This window comes from Talpa europaea (genome assembly GCF_964194135.1).
Source record: "Talpa europaea genome assembly, chromosome: 6".
Taxonomy (NCBI): domain Eukaryota; kingdom Metazoa; phylum Chordata; class Mammalia; order Eulipotyphla; family Talpidae; genus Talpa; species Talpa europaea.
In genome coordinates this window covers 86640717-86657171 of record NC_140072.1, presented here as the reverse complement: position 1 = coordinate 86657171, position 16455 = coordinate 86640717, and the positions used below count along the sequence as shown (strand labels likewise).

The following is a 16455-nucleotide window of genomic DNA, read 5'->3' as shown; positions in this document are numbered from 1 at the left end:
TAGGGAAGAAGTGTTATCATGCGAGTTATACTTTTTTATGTGGGTTTTTCAAAGCAGTAGATTTATAATCCTTTACACACACACGCAGGCACACACACACAAGTCTAGAATAGGAAACTTGGAGAAAATGTGTTATGTGTGTTTAAAAATGAGAAAAATGTAGAAATAAGAAAGAGGTATATTAAAAGCAAAGCCACTGAGGTTCTCCTAAGCGATAGTCACCTTCCCTTACATGACTCACCTTTAATGCCCATCGTATGTCCCAAGTGTACTTTCACTAATTTTTAATGGTTCTCTATTTTCAAACTATTTTTCTCATTGTCAGTTGGTCAATTTTTTTTTTTGAGATTCCTACAATCTTTGTTTTACTAATTCAGAATGAAAGCAGGTATTAACTGATAGGTAGAAAAGTGTTTGGTATCTCCTTAAATCTCTATTTGACTGTATTTACTCATTTACATATATTAAATAGTTAATAAGTATATAGCAATCTAGGACATCGAGAAGGATAGGGAAAAAAATCTTCAGGAGAATTATCGCTGTTACCACCACCTCTCTGTAACTCAGCGAGGAGGATTAGGTGTAGAATATGTCTACACTAATAAATGAATGTAGACAATTGATATGATTAAATGGATAATTTACGCCTTCAAGTGTTCTAATTTAGAATTTTCAGATACCAGCAGACAATTTGTTTATAAATAAATAGAATGCTACATGAAAACTGAACAAAGGAGGATAAAGCAAAATATAGAGCATATAGGAAGAGGGAAAAACTCGAGATTCAAGGAAAAATAGAATAAAATTAAAAGAACTACAAAAATCTGAAAGCTACGAGTTTTTTTTCCAAGAAATGTCATTTAAAAAATTACTCAAAAGCACAGAAAAATTTCTTTATGATAGTGTAATTGAATAAGAGAATAAGTATAATAGAAGAGAACAAGTTCAGTGTTAACTGAGATGCAGATAAACTCTGACTCACATTATGTCAGCTTAAGCCTCACTACTCCAAGCAATACAATTCAGTATGGTTAATGAACATTTTTTCTCTGAAAAAAACAGTATTTTTAAAAGATTCCTCCAGATTCATTTTTATTTAGTTTTACTTTACAGAGTCTAACTAAAATTGAATCAACCTGATATTTGTATTTAGGGGGGAAAATGCCTTTTAAACATTCTGGATTCTCTAAAATGCATTTTGCTCAGAATTTCCTCTTAATTTTTAAACCCATGTGTATTTCAAGGGAAATTTAATCCATATGTTCCTGACTCACTCACACTTAACTCATCAAAATGTTGTTTAGTAAAAGCTATTTGATGTTGGAAAAGCCTTATGAGTCTTTATAAGTCTTTTTTCTCTCTCTCTTTGAATTAGGAAGTTGCTTTGCCAGTCATAAATAGTATACCCAAAGGGTTCATGTTCAGCTTCAAACACAGAATTCACTGAGCTCTTAGAAACACTAACACATGCCCTTTTTAAAAAAAAAAAAAAAAAAAAAAAAAGCTGAAATACTTACATTCTAAGTTAATTTTTTAATTCAGTTAAAGACTTGTAAAATAAAATAGAAGCTTCACCTAGAATATCTGGCCTTTCAAATTGCTTTTCATTATTTTTGCAATGTCTGCATGACTATTTTGGAATCTTCAAATATTTTGCTATATTTATACTGAAAATACTTTGGAATTTTCTAAAATACATGTCCCCTTCAACCATGGACTGGAAAAAAATTTTTTTTTCAATCTATAGTCTATAAAACTTTTTTTAAAAGTCTATAAACAAACTTTTAGGGGACTTCTAACTGTAAAATATCTGCTAATCAAACTATGTAAATTTAAAATATAATAGAAGAACAAGTTTAACTATGTTTAGTAGATAATAGCCATGATTCAAATCATAGATAATATTCTTACATCTTTTAAGAATAAGTCATCCATTGTTTGTGGCAAGTGTTTCACAAACCACTTCGATTAGTCTGTTCTCCCTAATACAGTTGTATAGTCATACAACCAATCTGAAAATTAGTGGAAGTAAACTCAACCAATCTATCAAGGAACCGTACCTTTCCTGTATGTTGAGGACTAAACTTTCATGTCATGTTTTTTTAAATATGATATAAATGAGGCTATTAGCCACCCACTGATAGTATATAGGTCATCTTCTTTGTCACACTTGGAGGAAAAACTATAGTAACAAAACTGCTTTCCTGCTGCCACACTGTAGATGTCAGCAATTTGGAGAAGACAAGAGGTGATATATTTATAATGTCACTGCCATTCCTATGAGTGTCCTGGGGTTCTTTTTGAAAGTCCTTGCCACTAATTTAAACATTTAGTGGAAAAATAATTTGTATACTGTATACTGTACATCCAAAGGGCAAATAAGTCTTTTTGCATATTAAAAATCTTTATTTATTTCCATGACTTGATGTTCAGAGTCAGAGTACTAGCCTACAGAAGATACTTCAACATAACAGTGTTAAGGACGGGGCAATTAATTTGTAAGTAATTATTCCAGTAGAATCTGCTCCATTGGTTCACATTATTAATCCAATAGAAATAAATCTAAAACTTTTTGTTACCAAAGAGAAGGGAAATTTTGCTAACTAAATACTGTTAAATATATGCTCCAGATAAAAATGTTTTTGGAATTTTGTTGATCAAAAGATGTTGATTGTTTTGTGTTTTCTATTGAAAAGTTCTGTTGAAATTTTCTTTTAAATCTCTAAGACAGGGGCCTCTCTGGTGGCGCAGGGGTTAAAGTCTCAGCACTATCAAGCTATCTTCAGCCACTGAGACATGAATTCTATCCCAGGCCAGGGACCTAATCCACATGGTGCTGCAGACTTCTCCTGTCTTCCTGCTGCTCCTTTTGGCAGTGTATTTCAGTAGATCTGTTCCGCTCCCCACTCTGTCTCTGGTGACTCTTTTCACCCCTTTACCACACCTCTGGCCTACACCCCAGCTTTTGTATGCATAAATAAATTTTAAAAAATATTTTTAAAAATCACTAAGACATAAAGCAGATAAGTACAGCTGCAATGCTATTCCAATTCAGTTAGCCTATAAAATGAAAGGGCTAAGAACCAGGTTATCATAGAACACTTAAAAAATAATAAATCTTGCATGTAAGACTGAGCTGTGAGGATGGGTCTCCATTTAACAACCACTTTTCTAGGAGAAAAAATTAGCTAGATAAATAAAAATGAGCTAAGTGTGGATGGGCAAATGAAGCTGGGTAACATAATTTACACTTGTTAAGAGAAAATACTACCACTGATAACTTTACAACTCCATAAATTTGGCATTATACTTCATGCTAATGTTCAGAAATCAGGGCATGTATACATGATCACATAAAAAGTGGAGAAAGGAGCCAAGATTTAAATTCACTTTCATCTCTGAAAGCCCTTGTTCATTCCATGACATCAGTGTTTTTCGAATTCTAAGGTGTAACCCATTATTGCATTAGAAAATTAATTACATGGGCTATTGTCAGCAAAAATTGTAAATGAATTGAAGAAGAAAATAATATCAATATATTCAAAGATAAATAATATCAAAATTCATCATGCATTGTGAAAGAAAGAATTGGTAAGTTGAGTCCTTATTCTCTAATGCCAGAGCCCACCTTGACCCAGGTTGGTTGTGGATATCTAGAAAAAATAAATATAGATATTGGAAATCTACTGTGTACAAGAATTATGGCAGGTTCTTAGAGTAAAACAACACATATTAAACTTCCAGCCTTCAAGTAGATTATAATGTAGAGGAAGGCCATAATGATAAAAACAAATAAAAAACCTAGTTATGAAAAGACAAATCATGATAATAGGGCCCTTGACCATCATGGGACGTCTGGAAAACCTTCCTAGAATAGGCATGTCATATCTTGACTATGGAAGTCAATTAAAACCTGTGAAGATTTGTTCCAGGCAGAAATATATGCTAGATATCATCTTCTATATGAACTAAAATAAGTCTAAATTCTGTTAATAACTTAGTTTTATTTAGTAAATTAAAGTAATAATTTGCTCAGGTAAAAGTATGAGACAGGTAGTCTGAATTTGAGACTGACAACTTTGCTGGGGGTCCTTTATCCACCATAAAGAACCTGGATTTTACCCTGAAGAGTACAGTAAGACCATGAGGGATTTTAAACATGGCAGTGATGAAATCTGGTTTATATATTTTTTTTAAATTACTCTATCCACTATGTAGATTAAGGCTTTTGGATGCCTAGGCTTGAAGTAAGAGGCTTCTGTTGTGTATACCAGAGGTGATGAAAGCCTGTTAGTGGCAGTGAAAAGTAGGAGGAGAGAATTTCAATAAACAACGTGAAGGTCTGTGATAACTCACTAGTTGTAAGAAGTAAGAATGCAGGAAATCGACGTGGAAGAAGAAAATATATAACAGCTATTAAATGTGTTTGAAAATATGAAAATGCATGGTTTTAGGGAAGAGAATGAAGATGATAACCATGTGAACATTCAACATGGTCTGTTGCATATTCAGAATTTTCAAATATATATGAAATTAAGAGCCAAGTCGGACATGGAGTTCTTAATTAAAACCACTATGATCAAAAAAAAAAAACCCACTATGATCACTTAAGGAAAGTGAGAATACATGAGAGAAAGATGCAAAAATAATTCAGCATATACAAATCAACCACATTGATAAACCACATCAACAAAAGGGAAGATAAAAGCAAATGGTCATATAAATAAATGCAAGAAAATTATTTGACAAGATTCAACATCCTTTTATTGTAAAAACCTTAATGAAATAGTTATGGAGGGAATGTACCTCAACATGATAAAGATCATATCTGATAAAGCCACAACCAACATCATACTCGATAGTGAAAAACTGAAAGCTTTTTCTCTTAGATCACGAACAAGACAAGGATATCTACTCACCAGTTATTCAATGTATATTAGAAGTTCTGGCAAGAGCAATTAGATAAGAAAAGGAAATAAGAATTATCCAAATTGGAAAAGAAGAATAAAAAATATCACTCTTTGGGCCTTCCTGGTGGTGCAGGGGCAAAGTCTCAGTGCTATCAAACTATCTCCGCCACTTAGGCATGATTCAATCCCCACCCAGGGAACTAGCACCAGGGAGCTAGCAGAAGATCTAAATAGACCCTTCTCAAAAGAAGAAAGGTGGCCAACAGGCACATGAATAGATGTACATCATCTCTCATTTTCAGGGAAATGCAAATCAAAGCAACTAGGTATCACCTCACACCCATGAGGATGACTATTATCCAAAGGACAAAAAAAAAAAGTGTGGGACAGGAAGAGGTAAGATGGGAACCCTTATATACTTGGTTACAATATAAATGGGTGCACCCACAATTGAAACCAGTATGGAAAATCCTTAAAAACTTAAAAATAGAAATTCTGTGCAATCCATTTATCCCAAAGAATATAAAAAACCAATTCAAAGAGATAAATGCACCCATGTTCTTAGAAGCAATATTTACAATAGCCAAGAGTTGGAAACAATCTAAATGTCCATCATAGATGACTGGATAAAGATGTGGTAAATATATGCAATGAAATACTACTCAAAAAGGGGCCTCCCCGGTGGCGGTGGCGCAGCAGTTGAGCTTTGGGTTGCGAAGCTACCCACAGTCTCTGCAGCGCCAGTTAGATCCCGGCTGCTCCCCAGCCACTCCCCTGCCACCGGAGGAGGGTCCCACGTGGCGCACAGACCTCTCCTGCCGCCTGCTGCTCCCCTCAGCAGTGTGCTTGGGTCCTTCTGCCTGCTCTGCTCCCCGCTCTGGCTCTGGTGAATTCTCTCACCCTCCCGTGCTTCTGACTGTACCCAGTGCTTATAAATAAATAAATAAATCTTCAAAGGAAAAAAAAAGAAATACTAGTCAAAAAGATGAAATCCTGCCATTTGCAATAACATGGATGGAATTGGGGATATTCAGTAAAAAAGTCAGACAAAAGCAAATATTATGCCTTTGCTCATTTGTGGTACATAAACAAAACAAATGAAGTAAATAAAACAAAAATAAACTTGTACACTCTAAGACCAAGTAGTGGTTACCAGACAGGAAGGGATAAGAGGAGGATATATATGGCAAAAGTAGGATTTAGAACTTAATGTATAACAGTTACTGACTTTTAATGAAATATACTTGAAACCTATATAAAGTTATTAGCCAGTATTGCTTCAATGGAAAAAAAATAGTATACCAAAGTCATATCAGCTATGAAACAAGGTTTAAATAGCCGGGGAGGGTGGTACATGGCTAGTTTAGATTGAAGGGACCCTACAGAAAGGTACAAACCAGAAAATTTGTGGGTGCTTTCGTTTTGGGTGTTTATGTGGTATATATCTGAAGGTATGAACCTATACGCCTAAATCATAAATGCTGTAAACCAATGTTCCCTGATAAAAATTAATACAATTTAAAAATAAGTAAGTAAATAAATAAAAATGGCAGTCAATACAGGAGAAACCATAAAGGATAGATGCCAAAAAGGAAATCAAGCTATTAGAGAATATGGTTTAGAACCATGGAACTCTGGTTCAGCATTTTTTAAACTGCTATTCCTTGTAACATACATATTTTGAAATAGGCTAATGAGAAAATAGTATAATTAAACGTGTTTGGAAATTTGGGAAGGTTAAATATAAAATGTTTTACAGGTTCCTTTTTAATAGACTTTTCTAGCCTTCAACATATTAACTACTCTATACTTCCCTAACACCTTGGTCCAATAGGATAAGAGTAAAGAATTAGGCAATATTAACTCATGTGTAGGAGTTTAACAAAGAAAGGGGAATGACAAAGACAAGAAAGTAGCTTGAGGGATTGGGGAGAATAGGATTAAATCCCAGGTAGGGTAACTACTTGAATAGAACGGAAAATGTTTTCTAAAACTGGAAATAGAGATAAATAGCAAATGCAGGTACAAAAACAACAACAATAACAAAACCTTTACATAGAGAAAGACATTAAGATGAATGACAAATTTTCATCTTTCTCCAAAATAAGAATATTTTATTTATTATATAATAAAATAGACAAATATCCATATGTGAATTTTTCCATAAAGGGGACAGATTTAACCACCTTCTCAAAGAAATATGTGACATTCAAAAATGATAAACACCACTGCTCCTGTATAATACCTGAGCTGTAATCTTTGATTTCTTAATCTAAAAAGTCTGACATCTAAGACTTTGTATGTTTCCTCAGGTTCCTCTTACACTGCTCTCTTTATACACCATAACCACTGGCCAGTCTTATTCACTCTAGCTTACAGACTGCATCTGTTTACAGTGCTCTTTTTCTTTATATCCACCTGTCCAAATCCAATATACCCATCCATCATAGCTTACTTCAAATGTCATTGTCATCATCCCATCCCAGCTACACCCATGCCCCTCCAAAAAGAAAGTCTGGAAATCATTACAGTTCTGCGAATTTCTATAAGATTTTTTTTTTCTGCCCCTTTTTTTGATGGCAGGCAATAGACTAAACAGTTAAATACAGTTAAATGAACTGACTCTGGAGTCAGATAACCAGGTCTGAATCCTGTTTCTGTTGCCTATTTATTGTATACCTTCCCTAAATTACTCCACCATTTAGTCTTATTTTCTCTTCAGTAAAATAGAGTTAATAACAGTGCCTATCTCTTAGTGTTATGAAGAATAAAAGAGAAAATTCATGGGAAGTGCTTTACACATGCTTAGCTAAAACTTTTCTTCCTATGTCACAATTATTCCTGTGTATTTCTTGTCTATACTATAAAGTCTTTATGGATAAAGTTCATGCCTTCCTCATACCCTACTGCATTCTCTCATTGTACCCAAAACAATAAATAATTTTTGTTGACTATAAAAATGAATGCTGAGTTAAATATGTCTCTCAAGACAATTTACAAAGAGAGAACAACTTACACACCAAGGGAAATGTGGTAGTTATAAAGTAATGCAATGTAAAAAAAAAAATAATAGCATTTATGTGATGTAGCTAAAATAACCAAATATGTTATAACTCTGGTTTTTTAACATATCTTTTAATTTATGTTTTCTCTCAAAGAATGCAGTGTTTTTCATATTTTTAAGAACAATTTGAAATCAATTCCAGAAAAATGCAAAAGATACAATCTGTTATTTTAAGTAGTCTTTTGTCTATGACATATAAATGCACAATAGTGTATATAATTGTCTATATTCCATTTCATAAACACAGACTGCACACTATGTGACAGATACTGTGTTATATTAAGAAGGTAATTTTGCGGCCTTCAAGTAGCTTGTGCCAAATGGGAAAAACAGACTCCGACACACATATAGTCAATATATTCTAAGTGCTACAATAAAGATACACCTGGGAAACTATGGAACAGACAGGCAAGGCACTTAATCCACGGGAGGGGTGCAAAAGCATAGACCTATTAGTCTAGTAGATTTAAATCATATCTTCTGGTTTATTCACTCATCTAGTCTAGTAGGAATTTACTCTTCTCAATCATTAAATGATATCCTAGTGCAATAAAAGAGTCAATACCTTCCTAGAAAGAGAAAAATGTACTCCATATGTTGGACTAAATGTAATATATGTAACATATAACTAGAAACACAAATCTCAGCTGGCGCACCTATTGAAATAAAAACTGAGCAAATTGTCACAGTGGACAATAAAACTATCACTGTTTTTTAGTATTTTATATGCTAAAAGTAACTCAGTGACTTTTTACTTACAGTATATATGCTTTGTAAGCATCTTCATGTATGATCTCACACATTGCTTTGTTGCAAAAAGGCTCTAGATTTTAGTTTTGATTTCTTCCTAGCAAAGAATTATGTTCTACAAATAAATTGGAAGATATAAATGGTAGATTAAAGTTAGCACCTATTTCTATACTTTCAAAAATAGTTTACTAAAAAATTAAGATGAAATTTTACATAATATTTGATGCAAAAATAGATTTTTTGCCATAATGAATGGAATTGCAGTCTTCAGTAGTTCATGTAAAGAAGAATCCATTCTCTCTCAGAGTCTGAAAAGTTGAGTTTTTCCAGAAGTAGGTAGATTCAGATATGAAAAGATTAATGTACGTTCTTAAGCACAGTACAGTAATAATCTGAGGAAACCAATGTACTATAGGATGATTAAATATTGTTAATCTCAATCTAAAGTAGATCATGTTTAAGTTACCAAAGAGCATACAGAGCCCACTTCTTGGTTACAGTGATTTTGTATAAAATTTGGGTTTATGTTATTTTATATACACACATAAGTGATAGAGGGGTGGAGTAATGCTGAAAGTTAAATTCATAACCCTTTAGGTATGTATTCTCTTTGGAGTTCACTTTACATTTCTATTATTGAAGCAAAAATATTCTGTGACTATGTCCACGCAATAAAAGTTTTTTTTTTAAATGCTCAGAGGATCATATTTTGATAATATCACTTATTAATGAAAATGGATGGGCCACTATCAATATTCTTTTTGTATAAAGAGTCACTGTCTAGAGATTTCATCATTATACTTTCTTTTTCCTCGAGACATTTCAAGTGCCTGAAATCCAGGGAATTATCCTTGATAATATAATAGCAATTAAGAACTGAAGCATTTCCCCCTAACTTACATCTTCCCGCTGGTTCATACACAGATGACTCCATTTTCTTGAAGCTTTTTTTCAAAGCTTCACAAAGATTCCAAACACAAGTTCCAACTTTCTCATATTTTTTAGTGATTTGTTTTGAGATTAAAGCATAATTTTTCTTTTAATTCCAAGCGAATTTTTCCTTTAAATTCATAATGTTATACTTAAAATTAATTTAAATACAAGACAGTAATCGATATTTTAGATAGGTTCAGCCTGTGAATTTTTATGCTATAAATTACATCACATTATAGAAATAATTGTAAAATTTACTTTCTTATTCTATTTTTGTCTTAATTTTTTTTTGGACTGGTATCCTTTTGCACTAAACGTAAAGGATTTCAGATTAGTTTTATTTCTGTGAAATAATTTCAGGATGTTAAGTTTAACAATTTTACAAAAATTAGTCAATGTTTATTCCAAAATAATGGTATTTTCATGTTTCAACTGCAAACTGAATGTATGCTCTCAAAGCAATTGAGGTTAGAGAAAATCCATATAGCTATTTTTTATTAATATTAGAGTGAGTTTAGATAATATTCAAATAATCCTAAAGCATACTGTAATTTCATATATATTGAATATAATTTTTATCAGTTGATCAACAAGCACATAAAAAGATGTTTATCATCTCTCATTTCCAGGGAAATAGAAATCAAAACAACTAGATACCACCTCACACCAGTGAGAATGGCTATTATCCAAAACACATCAAAAAGCAAATTCCTTTAAATTTAAAATAGAAATTCCATACAATCCAATTATCCTACCTCTGGGTATTTACTCCCCCAAAATGCAAAAACACTAATTTGAAGAGATATATACACCCCTTTGGTCTTAGCAGCATTATTTACATTAGTCAATAAACAGTAACAACAGCTTGTGCCCACTGACGGATGACTGCATAAAAAGGATGTGGTATATATACAAATGGAATACTATTCAGCTATTTATAAAAAAAAAAATCTTGCCATTTGCAATAACATGAATGGATCTAAAGGGAATTGTACTTAGAGAAATAAGTAAACAGAAAGACAAACACTATACAGTTTCACTCAGATGTGGTACATAAAGAGTCAGCAGATGAATTGATGAAAACAATATAAACTTTTGGACTGTAAGACCAATTCATGGTCAGAAGAGGGACAGAAGCTGGGTGGGTAAAGACAGACAACAGGTGAAGTCATACTTCCAGAGGTGAGCTTAATGTGTACGCATGTTGTTCCTCAATGAAGATCACCTGAAATTTGTATAACGTTATAATGAAATGTTACTTCAATAAAATAAGGAAAAAGAAAGAAAATTAAAGTCTTCAAGTAATTGAAACAATGCCAATTTCATTAAACTTCACCTCCTTGTTCCTGTATTATTTTCTTTGTTGTACTTGATATTGAAACTTGTAAAGCTTAGCATTGTTTGAAAATATAATTGTAATAATTACCCTTTAATGACTAGAATGCTAATGACCACTATAAAAAATATTTAACCCCTATATGACTGAAAGAAAAGCAGCGGTAACCTCCAGAAATTGGCCTGACCCTTGAAAGGAGGCCTCGTTATTGTTGGGAGCTGGCCTAGAGCTCATAGTTTGGCCATGGTGTTCTGCTGGACATAAACAACTTCACAGAGAGGTTGTAACCTCAGATAAGGTCACATGATGACTGAGGCAAAAAGCAACTTTATAATTTTATCTAAGCACAAACACAAGATCACTGCTTAACACCTTAATACTAAACATCCCCCTCTCCTGGCTAATGAGTGAGTGCCACATTTTTGCAAGCCCTTCTCTCTCTATATAAGATTTATTTAACCTAGATCTAGTTTTCTTTCTCTCTAGATGAGATTTATTAAGACATCAAATCGCAGAATTTCCCTTGATAGAGTCCAATTCAAAGCAAAGCTATGCTTCCTTGAACCCTTCCCCACATCACTTAACCAAAACCCAGATCCTATAATAAATTCTTTTTGGTACCCTTTTAGTAAATTGTTCCAACATGGAGCAATTGCTCTCATATCTCCCTCATTGCAGTAAGTAGTAAACCCAATGTTTTCAAAGGTAGATGTGCTTCTGTTGGTCTTTGACAGGAGGATATTGACTTATCCATAACCCCAAAATTGTAAATATTGAACTAGTAGTTAAGTAAAAATGTAAAATAACTTCATAAACTGTAAAGTCATGTTAAAAGTGTTGTATTATTATTAAGAATTCTAGGCTTGGATTTTGTTTTCAGCAGAATCATCCAAAACCACAAATATTTTTTTAACATTCTTCTTTAAAATATAGTTGATGAATAGTTCCCTTTTAAAATATAAAACATATATTTTCTATGTTAGTTTTACCATATCAATAGATTAAAGATCCTGTGGCTCACAGAGAAGTTCATTCTTTTAAAAATTCTTTTCATTATGTTTGTGTGACCTTTGTTGTAGTTCAAATTTTATATTAGCATTTAAGCTAATGACAAGTAATAATTCTTTCAAAATTAGTAAGTCGATTAATATTTTAAAACTTATTCCATTGATTCTAAATCATAAATAACATTTTTCCTTTCACTTCCTCAGAATTTTAAACTATTGTATTCCGTATTTTAATACAGTACAATAGGAGGAGGTTTTATCCCATCTATTTGTTAAAGGATTCTTTAATATTCATCACTTGTGTGCATGCTGAGGACATTATAATTTATCTTTATATTGCTATAATAGTGATTAGGATTTCTATATCTACATTCATGCCCGATGTACCACCCCAAAATGAGGAGGTTAAATTTGTAACCAGTTATCTTGCAGAACACTTCTAGGACACTATCTCTCTGGCATCCAAAGAAATGCTGCCCTTCTTAAACTTTTTATTGTAAAGGGATCTGAAGATCTGTTGGTTTGTGATTGTGCTTTATGTAAACATTTTAATTTCAGATCCCTAAAATCCAGAGGCTCCCCCAAAGGGGATTAAAACATAATCCCTTCTCTCTATTGCTGTAGTGGATTAACTCTGTTTTCTCTCTGTGGCTGGTTTGCTCCCTGAAGGCTACAACAAAAAGATTCAGTGCTCTTTAAACATGCTATGGAATTGGAAGTTGTAATTGGAGATTTCCAAAGGACAAGTGTAAAAATGACACACTATTAAAGCTGAATATTTCATGATGTGTCTTTCATAAAGAAGCACCACTTCTAAGTCCTTTTGGAAACCCCCTGAAAATCTCAACTCAACAGAATGAGATTGGATGAAAATGAAAAGGAAGCACATTTTCCTATCAAAAATGAAGAGAACCAAGTAGAGAAAATGCGTTCTCCGTTAAAAGTTCACAGAAATGTGTACATAAAATTTCTGCTAGCTCTCAATCAGTATGTCTGGTATTGATGTTTCGTGATTTGTAAAAATTTTTCCAGCATAATTGTTTAAATGTTTAATTATTTTTAAGAAAAACAGTTCGCCATTTTTAATGCCTTTGACTGTTCTTCCTCTCCAAATGCTAGAAACCTCTACTGAACAAGAAATCTAGCTACCTCGTAGAATGACGACTTTTCTGAGATTTTAGCAAGGCCCACCGATTTATAAGAACACTTTGTTTCCGATGTGAATTAAGTCACTTTCCTTCTTACCTCGCCCAACCTAAAGGGTTTTCCCAGAAGGCAAATATGAAGAGGCAACCAAAAGAGAGTCCTGGTTGCTTAAGGGTTAAGGGCACGGTTCGAACCGGCCCGAGCGCTGGGGGATTCCGAGGTGGGCGCGGGAGGCAGGAGGCGCCTCCAAGCGCGCGCACAGACCCTCCAATAAACACAAAGGAGGGCCTGGGGAATAGAAACCCAAATCCACTTGTAATCGTACAAGAGATTCGGGCATAATTACTTGAGCAACCTAGATTAAGATTGATGAGCCTTTAAAGTGGCGCTTCAGATCGACCGCCTCGCCCTTTGGAAAGAAAAACCTTATGGAGTCGAGGTAGACCCCGATTCGGCTCTGCTCCGCGCGGAAACTGCCCGCCTGAGCCCTAGGCCGTAGAGTCCGCGCGCCCCGGGGTTGGGCCCCCCAGGGCGGGCTCTTGGGGGATTGAAAGCGCTGAAATAAAAGTAGGGGCTTGGCGTTAGTCTGACCCCGGCGGCTATGATCAGGGGCTGAAGAGTGACGCTGACACTCAGTTGGCTGCAATATCTACCCCCTTTAGTACCGGAGCAGGTCGACTCCTCGCTGTTCCTCCCGCGGCTGGAACGGCCGCGCATTGTGCAGGACGGTCGCGGATGCGGGGTGCGCTGCTCGCGGGAAGCGCACTTCGCCCCGGCCCCGGCGCCCGAGCGGACCGCGCCTGCTCGCCGTGGCCGTGGCCGTGGCCGTGGCCGTGGCGGCGCGAGCGCGGCCGTTTCCCGCAGCCGCCGCGGAGTGTCCCGGGCCTGAGCGGCCACAGGACAACCACCTTTTTATTGCCTTTCTCCTGCTGTAGCTGTGACTCTTCTGAGTTGAAGCATTTGCGGAGTGGGATGAAAGGGGTTAGAATGCTCCCTTGTTACAGGAAAATGGATGAGTTAGTTCTGATTTCCACACCAGTATTTTCAGTCCTGAAGAGCAAAGCATGCCTGCCCTTCGAGGAATCTTAAAGGGGCAATTAAAGTAATCACTTTTAATTAAAATTCTAATACGTGAAATTCGTAGTTTTCAACCTTAACCCAGATTGAGAGAATTCGAAATCAGCACCTCAACAACCGACTAGTCACACTTTCTAAAAAATCTTTCGCCGAAGCTTAGTTGCTCTCGTTTCTGAAGTTGGGAAACAGCACTTTTCGGGCACTTGTCTGAGAATCGTTTTTGTTTCAAGCGTCTTAAAATTTCACCAGTTTGACTAGTTCTCGGTGAGAAAAGCACTACTACAATTTTCCTTCTTTTCTGCATAAGGAAAGTAATGTCCGCGTGTGCGCGTGTTTGTGTGTGTGGCGAGCTTTAGGACGCCGATAGTAATTCAGCTGCGAGGTACAAACGCGTTGGTGCAGGGGGATTCCTCTATGTAGCTCCTGTGTTCTTTCACCTCCTCCTGCCCATCCTTGGGGGTCCTTGATGCCGAGTGGAACGGCTTTGCGTGAGGACTGGTCTTTGGGGGCAGTGCTGACTGCCTAGGGTCTCTGGAAAAGTCGCTGGTGCTCAGTGGAGAATCCGCCCTTTAATAGTCGGTTCCGCACTTTTAAATTGGTTAATGGCAGTGCCCCGCGAACCATGTAGAATTTCTAAGCGGAGGTTGCAAACGCACTCTCTGAGGGTCACTTATTAGGCATCCTGACCTCTGGGATTTTTACAGAATTTTTATCTGTGGTCTCATTATAAGGCAGTGTGGTAAAGCTAAGCAGGCCTTATCTCACCTGAAAGTAGCCTTGCGGAATAATACAGGTACCATTTTTTAATGCATCTTTTAAAAATGAAATGCCTTGGTGCCCTTCTGGGAGGGAGCGAGGGGGTCACGGGGGTTCCAACCTGAAGCCCAGTGCCCTTGTCTTTCAGGACCAGTGGTTCTCAGCACTCCTGCCCAGCTCATTGCTCCAGTTGTGGTGGCCAAAGGGACTCTCTCCATCACCACCACAGAGATCTACTTCGAGGTAGATGAGGATGATCCTGCCTTCAAGAAGATCGACACGAAAGTGAGTTAAAGTGATCTTGGGTACAGCACTGGTGGCTTTGTGGGAGGAAAAGGTTTTCATTTTTGCTTGGTTTTAAATGACAGTGGGGGAGGGGAATACAAGCCCTTCTTTCTCATAGAAAATGAGTGAAATAACACATCCTCTATTTTATGGGATTGAAGAATATATTAGCGATTTTAAGTCCTATATTACCAGAGCATGCACATTTTAACAGTCTCTGTGAGTGCCTTTGTGTGCACTTGGGCAGATTTGGTAGTTAAGCCAATTGCTCCCAAGTCCCTGGGGTGCAGCATCTCAGGCTGTCTGGAAAGACTAGGAAGGATCTTATGAAATTTCTTATTAGGATCACTTTTAATTTCCAAAAGTGTGAATTATTATTCATTGAAAGGTTATAAGAAAAACGGGGGGGGGGGGTTTAGATAAAAATGCATCTCCATTATTACATCCATTTTTCATCTACTGAAATAAGAGTGGGTTTATATATGAATTTAAAGAAAGAAAGAAACTGATTCTCTGAGAAGCTTTGATTTAAAATGTGTATACAAACAGTCAAGTATTTGAAGGTTGTATTCTTCTGTGGGCTTAACACCAAGAAACACATATCCTGGAACATGTGAATTGCATAAATATTTGTATTTGTCATGTAGGTTTTAAAATCTGAGTATTAGGTTATCTGTACACCTCTGCACTTTATTCTGAAATCAATTTCATTGCTGTTTTAACTTTTATGTTGCTATGTAATTTGTAAATGTTTAAATTCAAGAACACAAGTGTCATGCTGGATATTCAAGCATCATTTTGTAAAGACTTTCCTTTAAAGTATTTTTCAGAAGCAATTATTATAGTCAAGGGAAAAAAATGAATCCATATGCAGAGCTTTATTATTTATATATAGAAATAAGGCATTATAAAACACTATAGCAATTGAAATTCTAAAATTCACCTACACCTGGATTAACTACCTTAAGGCCCAAAGGTGATAAGCCTTACAGCACTTGTTGACTATTAAAATCCTCTGAAGGATAGTCATAGGGCTTCTTTTCATTTTGAACTCCAAAAAACCTGAATTTTAAAAATGAGTTTGAAGATAGTATATTTAATTTTAAATAATTTAAAATTTGTCTTTGTGCTTTTATCGTTAGCTTCCCCCATGAAGTAAGAAAGAATTTTGGATTCCTGATTAATTTATTC

At 35.4% G+C, this 16455-nt stretch overlaps 1 protein-coding gene across 3 annotated transcripts in view; it reads left to right on the top strand.

The window, feature by feature from the left end:
- The window catches only part of NBEA (neurobeachin), a gene marked incomplete at both ends in the record, with an annotated part of 593662 nt that overhangs the window by 375277 nt on the left and 201930 nt on the right, over window positions 1-16455 (top strand). For all 3 annotated transcript variants that reach the window (XM_084235096.1, XM_084235095.1, XM_084235094.1), the window contains one exon: window positions 15128-15264. In XM_084235096.1, the coding sequence (XP_084091222.1) occupies window positions 15128-15264 (137 nt within the window). The remainder of the gene's footprint in view (window positions 1-15127; window positions 15265-16455) is intronic.